At 40.5% G+C, this 19371-nt stretch overlaps 1 protein-coding gene across 1 annotated transcript in view; it reads right to left on the reverse strand.

Moving 5' to 3' along the window:
• The window catches only part of LOC119413951 (B-cadherin), a 55036-nt gene that overhangs the window by 7464 nt on the left and 28201 nt on the right, over nt 1-19371 (reverse strand). Inside the window, exons 10-15 of the mRNA XM_037681031.1 lie at nt 4519-4707; nt 4081-4325; nt 2142-2284; nt 1870-1961; nt 1534-1666; nt 958-1182 (exon numbers count right to left, since the gene is read on the reverse strand). Of these exons, the coding sequence (XP_037536959.1) occupies nt 958-1182; nt 1534-1666; nt 1870-1961; nt 2142-2284; nt 4081-4325; nt 4519-4707 (1027 nt within the window). The remainder of the gene's footprint in view (nt 1-957; nt 1183-1533; nt 1667-1869; nt 1962-2141; nt 2285-4080; nt 4326-4518; nt 4708-19371) is intronic.

Below are 19371 nucleotides of genomic sequence, written 5' to 3' on the forward strand. Positions count from 1 at the left end.
TATCAGCGTCTCCGTTGAGAACAGCTAAAATCCTTGGAGAGTCGTGCGTGGTTAGTTCAAACAGAATCATAATTCCAAAACGTCTCTGGATTCTCGGCAACTCTGACTCTTCATTGTCAGCAGCTCTCAGACTCTTTCAGATCTTCTCAGACTCCAAAACTCTCCATAACTCTAGTTCTCTTCTGAACTCCTTGAGAACTTTTCATTCTCCGAATCTTTTCCATTTTCTCATGAACTGGGAAGTTGCCACATTTTATTTGGGTCGACTTCCGGTTCAATTTAGAGCTTTCTGATTCGTGGATGTACCAGAAAGAGGTGTGGTTTCTTGACGTAAGTTATTATCAAAAGTCAAGGATTGTTTTCAACATACAGAAAAGATTATTGCAGTCGACCAGACTTCGTGGAGTCTCACACTTGGTAATCTTTTCAAATAGTAAAACATGACATTTCTTCTTCAGTAAACATTTAGTTGACCGAAGCTTCAACTTTCACACACTTACGCCTTGGCTCATTTCAGACAGAAAATCAAGAAATGCATATTCAGGTGATTTCTTCTTTGAATGAGGAATAAAAATCATTACTTACTGTTTATGTAAAATAAAGATGAGTAGTTCTTTTCAACCTATAAGCATTGAGTGAACTAACACAATTTGATTATCAAAACATTTGTAAGACAGTAATGATTATAGAGGATTGTCTTTTCTGCTTGATTAATTCAAGAAAGAAAGTCATCAGATGGCCCAGACTTATTCAGATCAATGAAAATAACAGTCTCTGTCCATCTGGTAGATTTGAGGTCATCTGGTTCACTACACATATCAGTGATGCAGCACTAATTCCTTCAATCATTCATGGGGTCCCAACCTAATTTGGGATTTTTTTTTTTTACTTAATAACGGTCCCCGGATTTTTACAAACCATCTAGAATCTAGAAATACAATAAAATCTCAAACTCACAGAGCAGCAGCAGGATAGCCCCCAGTATTCCCAGGATGATCGGCAGATTACTGCCAGCAACAACACCTTGACGATCCTGGCAGTTCTTGTCTTCTCCCGTGCAGTCGCAAACTTTGGCTGTGATTGTGTTGACCTGAGACTTACCCTGGTTGTCTGCAACACTCATGGCTACAAGGTAGTCTCCACGCTCAAGCTCAGTTTTTAAAGTCAGGATGATGCCTGTTCCTGTAGGAACAACAGTAAGAAGAAAAATCACCTGCATTTAAAATATGGACAATTTTTCATATTGACAAGTTTAATTAATCATTATACCCTCAACAAGCACTTTATAAACAGAAAACTTTGACATTCATTTTCAAATCAGCACCAGCAGCAATCTGTGGAAAACTTCAGCAATAAAAATACAACTTTTTCTATTCTGCTTCAGCATTTTGTGAATTTGAGTATGAACGGCCTTTAATCGTTTTGTCTTAAAGAGGAATTTGACAGAATAGTGTTGGCTCATGTTGAGTAAAAACTGCTTTAAATTAAAAGTTGGATTTTAATTTGATATGAATTTATGAATTGTGTACATACTGGTGCCGTTCATCTTGGCTGTCCAGTTAGTTTGTGCAGCTTCACTTAAAGTGACGCTGTATGGAGAGGTGAAGCCCGGTCCATCTTTATCTGTTACAGTGAGCAGCTGAGGAGCTGGGTCTTTGTTACATATCTGTGGAAAAAAGTGGCAATTTTGTTTATGATGATTAGGTTACATAATTGTTGTAAATTAATCTTAAACTTGACACTTCTGTATTCCGATGACATCACATTTTAAAATGTGAGAAAAGTGAATAACGGCATCACAAACATTCCCAAGATTCATCCGTTTTAGAAATATTCAGTGAGAAGTGTTCAGATATGAGGAGGACGTACTGTGAATTCCCGCTCCTCAATGATCGGGGCATTGTCGTTGACATCCTGAAGCAGGATCAACAGAGTTCCAGTTCCTGTGGCTGGGACTGGATCTGATGAGACAAACGTACATCACTAGAGCAAAGTGAGAAGAGTTCTGGGAACACTTTCAGCAGCCTTAATGGATAAATGTTTCTGCTTATGAGCTTTGAACTGAACCCAAATCCCTCAAAGTTTTACAAACATTTCCTCCTTAACAGCAGCCGAACACACCAGTGAACCCTCACACCTACCATCATCAAATGCACCAATAAGAGCTGTGTATTTGTTGTCCTTGACAAAGACGGACTCCCGGTCCATTTCGTTTTTTATTGTAATCAATCCCGTGTCCTTTTTTACTTCCAGCCAGCCTGCTGGGTCACTTATTATATTATACCTGGAAATTCACAAACAAAAAAGGAGCTGATTACAATCTGGTCTGAGCATCATCATGAGGCATGATGCGATGCATGTTCAAACAAGAGATAAAACATATTAAAGGTTGGGGCTTTTTGTTTTGTGTGGGGCTAAACATGACATCATTTTCAGGCAAATCCTCTACAACAAGGCAAACTGTTATAACAATTACTGAAAAAAACATAATAAATAAAGGTCTGCCAAACATACAGAATATGAGCAATCAAAGTCCAAAGGATGAATTACCTCATGCAACAATCTTTAATATGTGTCTATTAAGTATATTCATCATTGTGGTGAGCTGAAAGGTCAATTACACTGATAATGGCAATGTCCATGGTGTAAAATGGATCAACAGTTCAATTATAAAAATGTGTAAGAACATGAAATTGCAGCTTCTTTCAGTTTTTCCCCACAGCAAGTCACACTCCATCATTTTCCTTTGACCTCTGTCCTCACTCCAGCTACTTCCATGTCCTCTCGAACTGCATCCATATATCTCCTCTGTCTTTTTCCTGGCAGCTGCATTTCTAACATCCTTCTACCAGTATACCCACTGTCCCTCCTCTGGACATGTCCAAACCACCTCAGTCTGGTCTCTATAACTTTATCTCCCAGTTGTTCAACCTGTGCTGTACCTCTGATGATCTCACCACTGTCTTGTAAACTTTTCCTTTGACCTTTGCAGACACCTTTTTGTAACAAATCACTCCTGAAACTTTTCTCCATCCACTCCACCTTATCTGGACTCTCTTCTTCACCACTTTACCACACTCCTTTGTTTTCCTGGACAGTGGACCCCAAGTCCTTGAAGTCCTGCACCTTATGTGGCCTCACTGTTCCACCTGCCCATCTCTCATTCACACACATTTATTCTGTCTTGCAACAGCTGATATTGTTCTCTAGATTCTCTAGGTTGTCCCCATGTGTCCAACCATAAAATAACTTGCAGCAAGTTGTCCATGGAGCAACTCCACACAAGTTTAGGATAAAAACATGAAACTATAGATTCACGTCGAATCTTATTTTTAGTAAGGCCACTTTCTCCAAAGATAAGTGGTAAAGGACATAAAACTGCAGCTTTCAGTAACAATGTGAACAGCTTGCCTGTTGAGGACTACCAGCCACTCCAAACCATTTTATAATCAAAGACTTCACGAGTAAAGGTTTCTTTTGAGTAAGTATTCTTAATATAAAAAAAAAGATTCAATATAGAACCATAATCTGATATTTTCTGTCTTAATCATTTGTGAAGTTACACCAAAGACAACTTACAGTGTCCCATCTTAAGAATAGAGAGACAATTTAGGGGTCAATGGGTTTGACATTTCTGTGTTATTCAGATGTCAGTCTGGAGAGTAGACATGGTCACAGCAGTCACCTGTGACCTTGACTATTGTCCAGGAAGGATCATCTTTTATCCATGTGTCCAGCTGTGCAGTTCGACATGTCTGTTTATCAATTTAGTACTCAGACAAGAAATTGTTCACAGCCAGGATAGACGGCGCCATGACATAATTTGTCTCGTCTCAGGATGGGTGTATGGATACCAATACAGAGAAACTTGTTGGTTTTCATAAAGAACAGGTGGAAGTGTTCTTATGCGATGCACAGAAGTACTTGGGCAGTAACGTAGATTTGAGTGCACAGATTAAAAAAAGTTCTTAGTAGGCTGGACAACTTCTTGCACCTTTTAGACAAACATCTGATCTTGTGTTGTAGTCCATGTTACAGTTGTAAAGTAAAATTAAAGTTTATTATAATTTGTTTGCTTACATGACTTTCTGTTTGCGTGCCGTGTCTGGATCGGTAGCCGTGTACACCGCCACCTCACTGCCAACAGGAATGTTCTCCATTTTGGACACAGGGTTTTCACTTGGATCAAAGATCGGAGGTTCATTGACGTCCAGCACAGTTACTATTACCGTAGCCGTGGAAGTGAGCAGAGGAACTTCAAAATCAATTTCGTTCACCACGGTAACCAACAAAGTGTATTTGCTGACTTTCTCAAAGTCCAGACCCTGGTTAATGGGAAGAAAAAATATCACAGCACATCTGATCGGATGAACAGAAACACAATCGGCAGCTCAGATACAATCCAATAACAAAAATGTACTCAAAATCATTTTGATCAAAAATTGTTGGGAATGTCAATATCATAGAAAATATCTGTACAATAAAAAATGCCTCTAGGACTTTCTGTGGTTTTGTTACCTTGACAGTAGTAATGGTTCCTTCTTGTTTGTTAGCTGCTGTTGTTGTTACATTAAAAAAGTTTCCAGGATCTCCATCAATGATCTTGAACACGGCATTCCAAGCTGGAGTATGAGTTTCATCACCGTCCGTCACTGACATTCGAACAACTAAAGCGTTCACTTTATTTTCTTCAACTGTTGCAGTGTACTGAAAAAAAAAAAATCAAAAGAAGTGGTGTTAATAATACACCACAAACTACCTAGACTTGGGAGTCTGTGCTTTCTGGAACACAGAAAATGTAAAAAGAGCAGCAAGCTAATAATAGCTCATCACTTCAGCCAACTTGTTCACATAAAAACTAGAGGTGTGCAGGAATTTATAAATTGGGTGGCCATGTGGGGGCCACTGTATGAAGTCGAATGAAGTGTGATGGGTTCAAGCAGAGCCCTATAAAGAGAGAGTTGCGACACTCCCATAGACTCCCATAGAAAGAATGGAATGCGGAAGTCACGTGGGTCATGCAGCGGCAAAAAGTTCCAAACAGCAGCGGGTTCAGCATTGAACGTAGTTCATTCTCCGTGTTTTTCCGGTAAGTTGATGCAAATGCGACACTTTTTTGCCATTGTGAAGCGTTATCTGACTGTTCTGTACCACAATTTATCCACATTAATACTTCATGTCGCCAGTTTTAGTTAATGAAACATGTTAAATTGCTAGTTGTGTTTTAACTGCAGCTGCTCTGCAACATGATGGTTTAAATGGGTCTATTTCTAATTCAACGTTTTAAAATATCTTACTGCTTAAATTTTGAAAGGTGGTCTTCTTAAATTTATGGTAATTCCAGTTACTGCACTCAACTAGAAAATATTTGGCCTTTTTTTCCTGAGAGATTCATTCAACCTTTATTTCTACAGGTAAATCCCATTGAGCCTCGAGGACTCATTTACAAGAGAGACCTGATTTAACAAAGAATGATGACAACATGACAACAAGATTGACGTAATTTAGTCAATTCAGTGTTCAATGCTCATGTGGGCAATGACAGTGAGACCTGGAGGGGTGTGGTTGGGAGGAACGGCCCCCCTGATCTGAACCAGAGTGGTGTTCTGTTGTTGGACTTCTGTGCTCGTCATGGATTGTCAATAACGAACACCTTGTTCAAGCATAAGAGTGTCCATATGTGCTCTTGGCACCAGGACACCCTAGGCCGCAGTTCGATGATCGACTTTGTCATCGTCTCATCTGATCTGCGGCCACATGTCTTGGACACTCGGGTGAAGAGAGGGGTGGAGCTGTCAACTGATCACTACCTGGTGGTGAGTTGGCTCCGATGGTGGGGGAGGATGCCGGTCAGACCTGGTAGGCCCAAACGTATTGTGAGGGTTTGCTGGGAACATCTGGCAGAGTCTCCTGTGAGACGGAGTTTCAACTCCCACCTCCGGGAGAACTTTGAACATGTTCCAAGGGAGGTGGGGGACATCGAGTCTGAGTGGACCATGTTTCGTGCCTCTATTGTCGAGGCGGCTTACCAGAGCTGCGGCCGCAAGGTTGTCGGTGCCTGTCGCGGCGGCAACCCTCGAACCCGATGGTGGACACCGTCGGTGAGGGATGCTGTCAGGCTGAAGAAGGAGTCCTATCGGGCCTTTTTGGCCTGTGGGACCCCGGAAGCAGCTGATGGGTACCGGCAGTCCAAGCGACATGCGGCTCGGGTGGTTGCTGAGGCAAAAACTCGGGCATGGGAGGAGTTCGGAGAGGCCATGGAGAACGACTTCCGCACGGCTTCGAGACGTTTCTGGTCCACCATCCGGCGTCTCGGGGGGGAAGCGGTATGCTACCAACACTGTTTATAGTGGGAGTGGTGTGCTGCTGACCTCAACTCGGGATGTTGTGGGTCGGTGGGCGGAATACTTTGAAGACCTCCTCAATCCCACCGGCACGTTTTCCACTGAGGAAGCGGAGCCTGGGGATTCTGGGTCGGGCCCTCCAATCTCTGGTGCTGAGGTCACCGAGGTGGTTAAAAAGCTCCTCGGTGGCAGGGCCCCAGGGGTGGATGAGATCCGCCCAGAGTTCCTTAAGGCTCTGGATGTTGTAGGGTTGTGTTGGCTTACGCGACTCTGCAATGTTGCGTGGACATCGGGGGAAGTTCCCCTGGATTGGCAGACCGGGGTGGTGGTCCCCCTATTCAAAAAGGGGGACCGTAGAGTGTGTTCCAACTACAGGGGGATCACGCTCTTAAGCCTCCCTGGTAAGGTCTATTCGGGGGTTCTGGAGAGGAGGGTCTGTCGGATAGTCGAACCTCGGATTCAGGAGGAACAGTGCGGTTTTCGTCCTGGCCGTGGAACACTGGACCAGCTCTACACTCTCAGCAGGGTCCTGGAGGGTGCGTGGGAGTTTGCCCAACCAGTCTACATGTGCTTTGTGGACTTGGAGAAGGCGTTCGACCGCGTCCCTCGGGGGGCCCTGTGGGGGGCCCTGTGGGGGGTACTCTGGGAGTATGGGGTACCAGGCCCTTTGATACGGGCTGTTAGGTCCCTGTATGACCGGTGTCAGAGCCTGGTCCGCATCGCCGGCAGCGTGTCCTGGGGAAGACCCAGGACACGCTGGAGGGACTACGTTTCTCGGCTGGCCTGGGAACGCCTCGGGATTCCCCCGGAAGAGCTGGCCCAAGTGGCTGGGGAGAGGGAAGTCTGGGCCTCCCTACTTAGGCTGCTACCCCCGCGACCCGACCCCGGATAAGCGGAAGAAAATGGATGGATGGATGGATGGATGGTTATAGATCATTTATCAAAGACTGCAGCATAAATTGTGACATTATCATTAAAGAAAAACGTGATTGTGGAGATGAACCAATTTTTTTCATGTTTTCCAGGTAAACCAGAGAATGACTTCATGAACTGAATGTTGCATTCTAAGTATCACAAAGGTACAAGATCTCATTTTCTGTCTTCCAAAACAATAACAGCTTAATCAAGATGTTTGAATAAGATTACTTTAGCACCATAACCTTCACAAAGTTGGTATTTACTTCAGGACTGTTAAATTACTTTTGTTTTATATTATTAGTTTAATGTTTGGTAATCATGGGTCAAGATGAGATGAGACTCTTTCAAGACAGAACAAGAAATAAGAATTATTACCAAGAACATATCAGCATCAATAAACTGTAGAACAGTAACAAAACAACTTATTGAACTATCACAGGTACATTGAGATGGAGCTGGAAGTTATTCTTCATGCAAGTTGTCTTCATCTGATTTTTTGTAAAAATATGTCAATTTATTTTCCATTGTTAACATTTTTCTTGGCAGGACTGAGTTAATTTTCTTGTCTGTGAGTTTCTTCTGTCCTGCTTATGTATTTTTTTGTGTTCTAATTGTTCCTCAGGTTTTTCATCTCTGTTCCCTGACTGCCTGTTGCTCCATCCTCCTGGTCCTGTTGATCCTGGCTCATCAGATCCTGACATGTCCCCGTCCTCTAAACACATTTTCATCTTTCCCTCATCTCACTCGCCTCATTTCTGTTTCTTCCTTATTCAGTCTCTGAAATTACAATGTCACTGTTAGAATGAAGATTATTTTCAATAAAAAATATGACATGTCTTATTTAACACTGTTCGTACCAAAGTTTAATTTAGAACAACATGTGTGGTCACTGGTCAGGTCACTGGTCAGGTCACTGGTCAGTGGAAGTTCTGCTGTTCTTCTCATTTGGTTCTGGTCGATGAACAACTGGTTGAACCTCCTTCAGTCTCACACGTCCTCACTGTGTCTCTGTGAACTGTCCTCTCTCTAAATGTGCCTGTAGAGTGACAGTTTATTTTCTTGCACATTTCTTTGACAGTTAAACATTTTGAGCCCTGATTGAAAATGTTTGTGCAGATTAAATTTACAGCTCTCAGTTTATGTTGTTGTGATGATGATGATGGTGCTCCTGCTGACTTGAGATGATGTCATTAATAAACAGTATAAATGGCAGTAAAAGTACTTTATTAAAGCTTGCTTTACATTTTACATATTTTATAATAAATTGTTTGGAAATTTATTTTTGCACAATTAACACTTATTTTGTCATCTGTTATGATTTTAACTAAAAACAGTTTCATTTAAATTAACATTTTAATCAACGAATTACAATTTTACAATAATTGTCAGGCTACAATCAACTCAGTTATCAGGTACTTGGTTGCCATAAAAAAAAGACAAATACAACAATTATATTCAGGTCTCTCTTGTAAATGAGTCCTCATGGATCAATGGGACGAACCAGTTTAAATAAAGGTTGAATTAATATCTTCTATATGTAGTGGACTAGGCCTATGTCAAAACTGACCAGATGGACAGAAACTGTCATTTCATTGATTTGAATCCAGAAATACAGTTTGACCCATCCTGAGACTTTCTTTCTTGAATTAATCAAGTGGAAAAAGACAATTCTCTATGATCATTACTATTTTACAAATGTTTGATAATCAAATTGTGTTAGTTCAAACAATGTTTACATGTTGAAGTGAACTACTCATTTTTATTTACTTAAACAGTAGTAATGATTTTTGGTCCTCAATTCAAAGTGAAATCAAGTTAGAGTACATTACAGAGTAATGATTCAATTTCTTGATCGTCTGCTTTGAAAGTGAGCAAGTTTGTAAGTGTGTTAGAGTTCAGGTTTCGGTCATCTAAGAAGTTTACTGAAAAGAAATGTCATGTTTAACTTTTACAGCAAGATACTGAGTAGAGACGCCACTAAGACTGGTTTTCTCCAACAATCTTTCTGTCTGTTCTTAAACAATCTTAATCTCTATCCTTGACTTTCCATAACACCTTACATCACAAACCACACCTCTGTTCTGGTCCATCCACCAATCAAAAAGCTCTCAAATGAACCGGAAGTATAGCCCGTTTAAATGTGGCAACTTCCCAGTTCAACAGAAGAGTTTCAGAAGAGTTCCAGTAGAGTTCAAGAGTTGTGGAATCCAGAGTGCAGGGAGTTTGGGAGTCCGTGAATGCAACCGCAGGCATTCATGGATGCTGCTAAACCAAACAAGCTGAACCAGAGACGATTTTGGGAATTATAACTTCTGTTTGGATAACCTCACACGGCTCTCTAGGTATTTGGCTGTCTCACTGAGACGCTGAACAGTGGTTGGAAGTAAGACTCCACGCCGGAACTGATCTATCTTCAGAAAAGGTAAAAGTCGACATTCACCGAAAGTGTACTGTTTGGGACGAGCTGAGTTCCGAAGGAGCGTGCACGTTCTGGTTAAAACAGATAAATTCCCTCACACATCTCTCTGTAAGATAAATCTCAATTTTCCATCTTTAAACTCTCCTTTCTGCTAGAAAATCAATCACCGCCGTGTGAATTGATGTCTGCTGTTCTGCTGAAAAGTGAAAACAATCGCCGTATTGTTCTCACTTCCTGTAAAGCTGATTATGTTGTTGTTTTCATATTCTGCCAAATTAATGTAAATGTGTGATGTGTTAAACTTGATTCTGTTAATAAATGACCCACTCGCTTGGTGAGTCAAAGATAATTAACGTCTCACGTCCACATTTTTGTTAAATTCAACGCACGTACATCACACAGTCCAGAAAGATGAGTGAACCCGTTTAATGTATGAATATATCTCAGGATATGTCATACTACATATAGAAATCAAGAATTCATCCAGATGATCTGAGGTAAGCTGGAGCAGATCTGAAATGCTGCATGGAGGACAAGGTGGAGCATTCTCATGCAGAGAACATCAGAAACAGCTTTATAACAGGTGTTACTCTGATCTTTTGTTTATCGTGTGTAACGTTATAAAACACTGACATGACTATATTGATCACTGTATTGCATATACATTTTTTTTCTAACAAATATGTGTTTGCAGTCTCGTTTCCTTCTAAAATTTAATGATAAATGTATCAGCCGCTTATAAAAACGCTTTGATAAAATGCATAGTCTGTGAAATAATCAGTAATCAGTTAAGTAATTAGTTCGTTACTGCTCAATAATTACTGAAAGACATCAGGTAAAGTAAGAAAAGTTGATTTATGTGTTATGTTGCGCCAGCAGCCGCTCAAACTGACTGACAGCGATGAGCTGTTTGGAACTATTGACAGCTGCATGAACCACGTGACCGCGTATCGGCGAGTTCAAAGAGTGTCGCAACTCTCTCTTTACAGGGCTCTGGGTTCAAGAAGATAAAACTGTTAGGGTTGCTATGGTAACCACACACACACACACCTGTGTCTTACTCCTTGACAGCATTGTTATTTGGACAGGAAAATGCAGAAAGTTCAGCAGAGGTGAGAAACAAAGAGTGCCTACAAATGAATGAAAGAATGAACGAATGAATATAAAGTGCCTTTATAAATGAACTGAAGGGAAGCTAGTAGTGAGCATGAACCGTGACTTTAGACCAGGGGTGCCCAACCAGTCAATTGTGATCTACCGGTAGATGGTGGACTGGTTTCTACTCAATTGAGAGATTTGTAGAACAACTTTTTTTTTTGAAACCTTATTTAATGTTCATGCCTCGACTATAAAGCGTCCAGCCCCTCTTTTAAATTCCCACGAGACATAACCAGGTCTTGTTTGCAAAACATCATCTCATGAGACTTTAGCGTCCGTGCTCAAAACAAAACGGAGTAGGATCACTAGTTGTTGTTGTTGAGGACCTAATTTTATTCCTAGTTTAACTAGGTGGGGTTGCCGATATTAGTTTTTTTCTTTCTGTCCGACTAAAATTAAAAATAGCACCACTCGGCAGCCGACAAATAAGAGGATATTTTTTATTCCACAAGCATGCAAAAAAATTTCAGGAGGACTATTTTTCCTGAAATATAAAGTCTGTCTTATTTGTAATGCAAGTGCTGCCTTGTGTATGGTCTTGAAATATTCTTCCCTTTTTGGACAAGTGCTATGAGAAGTTCAGGAGCTGAAAAACATGTAGCGCAGTAGGCAATTTTCACTCGGCCCACCACCAAAGGTAAGGCTGATACGATGGCCTTCATACCGGTTCAGTCGCATTCTGACCCTACACAGTCTTTCAGCGATGGCGAGGTTATGAAAGAAGCATTCATTGAGACTGCAGATGCACTTCTCCGATTTTAAAAATAAAGTGAGATCATGGCTGCCATTAAAGATGTGTGGTTGTCCCAGAATTCTGGGACATGGTGATGTGAGGGGATGGCTGTGGATGTGGAGCAGTAGCTCAAAAAGAACATTGAACAATGCCAGTGTTTCTTCAATTTGATGGGTCAACCAATATGATGGATGAGGCCCAACTGTGTTTTTTGCATTTGTTTTTTATCAGAAAGGCCGTTAGAAGTAGACATACAGGCCCTTCTCAAAAAATTAGCATATTGTGATAAAGGTCATTATTTTCCATAATGTAATGATAAAAATGAAACTTTCATATATTTCAGATTCATTGTACACCAACTGAAATATTTCAGGTCTTTAATTGTTTTAATACTGATGATTATGGCATACAGCTCATGAAAACCCAAAATGCCTGTCCCAAAAAATTAGCATATCATGAAAAGGTTCTCTAAACAAGCTATTAACCAAACCATCTGAATCAACGACGTAACTCTAAACACCTGCAAAAGATTCCTGAGGCTTTTAAAAACTCCCAGCCTTGTTCATTACTCAAAACCGCAATCATGGGTAAGACTGCCGACCTGACTGCTGTCCAGAAGGCCATCATTGACACCCTCAAGCAAGAGGGTAAGACACAGAAAGAAATTGCTGAACGAATAGGCTGTTCCCAGAGTGCTGTATCAAGGCACCTCAGTGGGAAGTCTGTGGGAAGGGAAAAGTGTGGCAGAAAACGCTGCACAACGAGAAGAGGTGACCGGACCCTGAGGAGGATTGAGGAGAAGGGCCAAATCCAGACCTTGGGGGACCTGCGGAAGCAGTGGACTGAGTATGGAGTAGAAACATCCAGAGCCACCGTGCACAGGCGTGTGCACGAAATGGGCTACAGGTGCCGCATTCCCCAGGTCAAGCCACTTTTGAACCAGAAACAGCGGCAGAAGCGCCTGATCTGGGCTACAGAGAAGCAGCACTGGACTGCTGCTCAGTGGTCCAAAGTACTTTTTTCGGATGAAAGCAAATTTTGCATGTCATTCAGAAATCAAGGTGCCAGAGTCTGGAGGAAGACTGGGGAGAAGGAAATGCCAAAATGCCAGAAGTCCAGTGTGAAGCACCCACAGTCAGTGATGGTCTGGGGTGCCATGTCAGCTGCTGGTGTTGGTCCACTGTGTTTTATCAAGGGCAGGGTCAATGCAGCTAGCTATCAGGAGATTTTGGAGCACTTCATGCTTCCATCTGCTGAAAAGCTTTATGGAGATGAAGATTTCATTTTTCAGCACGACCTGGCACCTGCTCACAGTGCCAAAACCACTGGTAAATGGTTTACTGACCATGGTATTACTGCTCAATTGGCCTGCCAACTCTCCTGACCTGAACCCCATAGAAAACCTGTGGGATATTGTGAAGAGAAAGTTGAGAGACGCAAAACCAAACACTCTGGATGAGCTTAAGGCTGCTATCGAAGCATCCTGGGCCTCCATAACACCTCAGCAGTGCCACAGGCTGATTGCCTCCATGCCACGCCGCATTGAAGCAGTCATTCATGCAAAAGGATTCCCGACCAAGTATTGAGTGCATAACTGAACATGATTATTTGAAGGTTGGCATTTTTTTGTATTAAAAACACTTGTCTTTCATTGGTGGGATGAAATATGCTAATTTTTGAGACAGACAGACATTTTGGGTTTTCATGAGCTGTATGCCATAATCATCAGTATTAAAACAATTAAAGACCTGAAATATTTCAGTTGGTGTGCAATGAATCTGAAATATACGAGTTTCATTTTTATCATTACATTATGGAAAATAATAACCTTTATCACAATATGCTAATTTTTAGAGAAGGACCTGTAAGTGCCAAGGAGGAGAGGAGCTCCTCACCATCTTGCATTTTAAAGGACACAAGAGGAGGATATTTTCAACACATTTATGGAGTTTGTTAATAAGAGCAACTTATCCCTCTTTAAAGTCATTTCTACTACAAATGATGGTGCTCCAGTGATGATGGGTCACACCTAGGGGTGTAACGGTACACGTGGGTGTATTGAACCGTTTCGGTCTGGCATGTTCAGTTCAGTCCACGTGCGTACAGTTTCGGTTATTTTTTCACTCATTAAATTTTATTAACGAGATATTATGCGCCGCAGAACTAAAGTTCCTAAGCGTGTTTCAGCACGGCGCTATTATCTTGCAGCACGCTAGCATTAGCAGCCTAGCATCTTGTTGCGGTCTCCTGTTTGGGAACATTATGTCTTTCTTGTTAAAAGACAAGTGAACAAATCTAAAGCTGTGTGTCAACGTTGTTTCACGGAGATTGGATCTGCAGCAGCAACACGTCTAACTTGTTAATGCACTTGAAACGACATCATCCGAACGTGAACGTCTCTTCTACAGTTGGTTCAAAGACCGATAACAGCAGCATTTAAACAACCTTTATCAGGTAATTCAGATCGGTCCAGAGTAATAACACAAGCTGTAGGAGATTTTAAAGCTCTGGATCTGCGTTTCTGTTGTTGATGCGCCAACTTTAAAGTTACTGACCCCCGCTGCCCAAGACATCCATCACGTCAACACTTCAGCCAAAAAGTTGTAGCAGCACTTTATGTAAAAGCGAAACCTGATATCGTCAACAAGCCTGACCCCAGATTAAAGCCCTGCCCTGATGATGATGATGAGCGAGAGATTCAACCACCTGATAACAACCGTTCAAGAAAAGGGATTGTTATTTTATTACTATAATCTGATTAACTTCTTTAAATTTAAAATTATAATCTTAACACATTTCTTTACCTCTGTGTTTTATTTCCAGTCTGGGACAGAGATGGCAGCTGAGTCTTCCTCTTCAGGGAAATCCACCAGAGATCACCTCCAGCTAAGAAGTCTGTTTTGAGTGAACTCTGAACTTTTCCAGGGACAGGTGGGAGCAGGTCCAAGAGGTTGCGAATAATGAGGCCAAATACATCCACACTGCAAAATTAGCAAAGCTCTACCTCTTTATTCCTGCTACTGTTGTTTAGGGATGCACCGATCCACTTTTTTTTTTTTACTTCCGATCCGATCCCTATACCCGAGTATCGGCCGATACCGATCCAGTTCAGATATCATCATCATCATTGATTTTATATGAGGCTGTAATAATCTCCTCTCAAGTATAATTTGTACAAATATATGCATGCATGTCCAAAAAGGCAACTTGAGGTAAGTTTTATTAATGTTGGATAAGTTTTAAAGTCTGCTTTAATCGAACTCTAGCTCGTTTTCCTTGAAAGTCCGGCTCGTTTAGGGAGGTGTGAACGCGCCATCGAACTCTGTCACGGAACAAAAAGGCGAACTCTGGCCCGGGCTAAAACCTAGGTCTCGGTCCGGAAGAAGCGAACTCCAGCGCGGTTCGAGTACAGTGTGAATGTAAACAGACCAGACCCTGCTCCACAGGGTAAACAACGCGCATTTCTCTGACCTTATATGGAGCCGTCAGCTGCCTTGTGTGAAAAATATTCTTCATAGTCTTCTGTCTCATGTTCTGCTCATGCTAAGTCCATTTTTGAAAAATGACAAAATATTAGGGCTGAAACGATTCCTCGAATCATTCGAAGACCTCGATTACAAAAAATCCTCGAGGCAAATTTATCTGCCTCGAAGCTTCGTTAAACTGTTCACTTTCATTTGTCTAGCCGGACAGTTTGTGTTACACAACGCTAGCGCTTCCGCTTTTGTCTGTCGCGCGCGCATGTGTTTACAGCTATGGAGGGAAACGGAGAACAGCCCAGAAAACGACAAACTATCCAAAGTTTGGGAACAATTTAAATTAAACAGAAAAAAATAATACAGCGCAATGCATCCACTGCAAAGCCGAACTCGCATTCCACAACAGCACGTCATTGATGTTGCAGCATCTGAAAACACCCGCTGTATGAATCAAACTCGTCCGCAGCTGAGAACAAGTATCATTTATGCTCTCTTTGCAAAATACGTGAACCTAAATGTGTGATAATCTGTCATGTTATACATGTAAAATGAGGCATATTTTTGCTAACATAACGTTACACTACATCTACCTGGCAGGGTAGCTTGTGTGAGAAAGAAAGAAAAAAAAAATATGCAGGACTTGATGCAAGTTTGTTAACGATAAAAGCCCAGCAACAGACTGACACATTTATTTATTGCTATACTTCCATCCCGACTTAAATGAGATATTTAGGGTGAATATTTTGAGTAAAAGTATTTACACAAGGTAGTAGGATTTATTATTTTCTTGCTACTGCTGTTTATGACTTGAAAACTGGGAGTAATCTACATTTATTACTACTGTTGTCATATTTGTTTATAGCTAAGCAATCAAGACAAATAATAAGTCTTAAAAAAAGCAATGTATTTGTAACAATTACAAGTCAAGTCTGCAGAACTCAAAAGTACAAACTTTTACATAATCTATCTTACTTACTTAATTTCTAACATACAAAGATTCAGTTCAGTTTTCCAATCCATAAAAAATATTTTACAGCATCTAGATTTTAAAACACACAAATAAAAACATTTTAATTTTATCCATTTAGATTAATGGTTAAAAATAATTCAGTGACAGAGGGTTTTATTTAAAGCATCCTCAAACCTCACACATGAATAAAAGCTTAAAATGCATAAATCAAATACGTCTGACACTAATGTTACTTTGATTGCAGCAGGTCATCAGCAGCAGCAGTGTATTTCATGTTAATGTACTTTTTTCACTTCTCTCTTCTGTTTTTACATTTTAGAAAAATAAAAAGTTTTGCTACACTTCAGAGAAATGGAGGTTCAACATGTTATTACATTTTAAAATAAAATATTTTAAAAAGAGGAATTAAATGGATTATTTACTTAATGTTCTTTTTAGTGTATTTAAATGAGTGGTTACTGCAGAACCTGACAAATTTTGTTTTCAATTACTCTATTAATCACAAGAATATTCTATAGATTCCTCGATTACTAAAATATTCGTTTACAACAGCCCTACAAAATATAACTCCTAAAACTGCTAAACCTTGATGCCACTTAGTTTTTATTTTTATTTACAGAAGAGGAAGAAGTGTCTTCAGAGGTTTTTATGTTGTTTCTTTCAGTAGTTCTTGGTGCAGCAGGGGAATAGGTTGGTTCAACAGGTTGACTCGACTGCACAGTGCAGTGTGAATGCAAACGCACCAGCTCAAATGTAAACAAAAGGTCATGAATATTGGTCCCGAACCGAGTCTACCAGATTATCTGGTGTGAAAACAACCCAAGTGATTGTTTAAAGTTGTTTTATATTTTATAAGGGGCAGATATAAGAATTTTTTCTTCTTTCTGCACTCTTTTCATTCAATGTTTTCTTTTTGATGATTTTTTTTTAATTTTGTTTCATTTAAATGAATAAATAAATGAATTAAATTAAATGTTAAATGGCTTCAAACATCTGCTAAATTCATGGCATAAACAAACAGACATGTTCCTGTTTTTAGTATTTTACATCACTTTATAATGTAGCTGTTTTTGTTTTTAATATAATTTTCAAATAATGTTTTTTATGATTGTCTACTGTTGTACTGATAAATATCTCCTGGAGGGTAAACTATAACTTGGCTGCAAGTATCAAGCTGTGAAATCCTTCGTTTTCTACAACTGATAGTGGTTTGTCATTAATTATGATGAAGTTTAGCAACTTCTCTCTAAACATTTGAGCTCCGTGGCTTCAGCGACGTCTACTTCTTGTTCAATCCGAAGCAGGCAGCCTGATTTGGGGCAGCCCCGCTCAGTCTGTCCCTCCTCAGAGACGGGCAAACTGAGCGGGGCAGATTGGACGCGGCTGGCCGGTGTCAAGTCGCCTGTTGTGGGTTGAGCAAAGAGCAGCGCCCCGCTGAAGCCACGGAGCTCGAACGTCCATCGTAAAACAAACTTTAACGTGGTTTAATGTGGCGCTATGGCTCTGCAGACATTGCACGTTGCCGTCTTGTTTTGTGGTGTTTAGCGTAAAATACTTCCACACAGCGGACATGTTTAGATGAAAAGTTTGTTAGCTGTTAGCCACAGTGCTGCTAACTCAGTCCTCATGTTGTAGCTGGCTGCAAACTATGAACTGGATTTCCTGAATGTGAGGCGGGTCTCATTACGTTGGGTTCATGAGACATGCCGCCGTTCAGGAAATCCATTCCATAGTTTGAAGCCAACATGTATCATGGATCGGAAATATCGGCAGGTGGATCGAAAAATCCGATACGTAAATTATGCTGGTATCGGAGGCTGATACCGATACTGGACTGGATCGGCCCCATCCCTACTGTTGTTAGTGAGCGGTTTTCTCCACCGCTGGAGAAATTCTCTGCAATTAGATCTGTACTTTTGGCAGAAAATGTGGACAAGTTGGTCTTTTTGTCCAAAAACTTGACTAGTTAAGAGTGTAACTAAATGGTCTGTTTCTGCTTATTGTTCTGGTTCTGACTGTTATTGTATATATTAATATTTTCATTATTGTTAGTATAGTTTCTTTATTGTAAAGAGTGCAGTTTATTTAAACTATCATCCAAATGAGTCGCTTTTATTTATTTTTATACAAACTTATTGTTTACTTGGCATATTTTCAAAACAAACATTTTGTAAGTTTTTATTTTGGCCTTTTTTTGTACCGAAAATTAACCGAACCGAGCCCTCCTTGAAACTGAACCGAACCGAAATGTGATTTTAGCGTACCTTTACACCCCTAGTCACACCAGTGAATTTGCTGCACTGTGCAAGCAGATTGAATCATTCCCAGATATTCTGAACCATCACTGCATGATCCATCAAGAGGCATTGTGTGGAAAGATTTTAAACATGAAAGAATGGTAAATGGACTGTACTTGTATAGCGCCTTTCTATCTTATTTCAAGATACTCAAGCGCTTTACACTACAATCTGTGTCCTCATTTACCCATTCATACAGCACTCTACATCTCTACAAAGCTAATTGAACAAATCATTCTAATGAGACTAGGGCTACAACAACGAATCGATAAAAATCTATTAAAAGCGTTGGCAACGAATTTCAATATTGATTCGTTGTGTCGCGCGATTATGCATCTTTCACGGCGCTGCGGAGATGTTTTGTTCACGGGCAGTTCATTGTCAATGCTGACTGACTGAATAAAGTTTGGAAAAAAGAAACCTTTGCAGCGCAAGTTGAACAGAGCGAGGGGGGAGGAGGAAACGGAGCAGAGGCGGTTTTCAAAGGAAATTAAGTAAATTTTAGAAATGACAAACGCAGCAAAAACTGTTCGACCCAAGTCCTCTAAAGTGTGGGAGCTCTTCACAAAGATAAAAGATGAGAAGCATGCCACTTTGAAAATCGTCGACACAACACGAGAGAACCACGATGATAAACGTAAACATGTCGGAGTCACGAGGAGGAGGAAGGAGCAGCAGCTGATACAACTCGTCTCAGTCCCAACTTGTGTTGGAGGCGAGTCTCTACAATTTAACACATTGTTCTGTTTCCAAGAGAGAAAACGTAACATCAGTCTGTCTGGTAGATGAAGCTGCTGTTTGTTTGTTATCTGAATAATGACGGTGATAGAGAACGTGTGTTACTTTTTATTTAATTTAATTGGTACAAGCAGTGTTTAAATGTGATTTATAAATAAATCTAACACAAAGATAATTTAATGATTAAGCTTCAACTTTTAATTTGCTGGAAAAAGTCTGAAGACATTGCAGGTATGGCAGGATGAATTGCATTTAAACAGGAATTAAAGTAATTTATTACATCTACTCAAATGTGTGTAATTAAGTATTTTATAT

The sequence above is a fragment of the Nematolebias whitei genome, chromosome 1 (assembly GCF_014905685.2).
Source record: "Nematolebias whitei isolate Nwh7 chromosome 1, NemWhi1, whole genome shotgun sequence".
Taxonomy (NCBI): domain Eukaryota; kingdom Metazoa; phylum Chordata; class Actinopteri; order Cyprinodontiformes; family Rivulidae; genus Nematolebias; species Nematolebias whitei.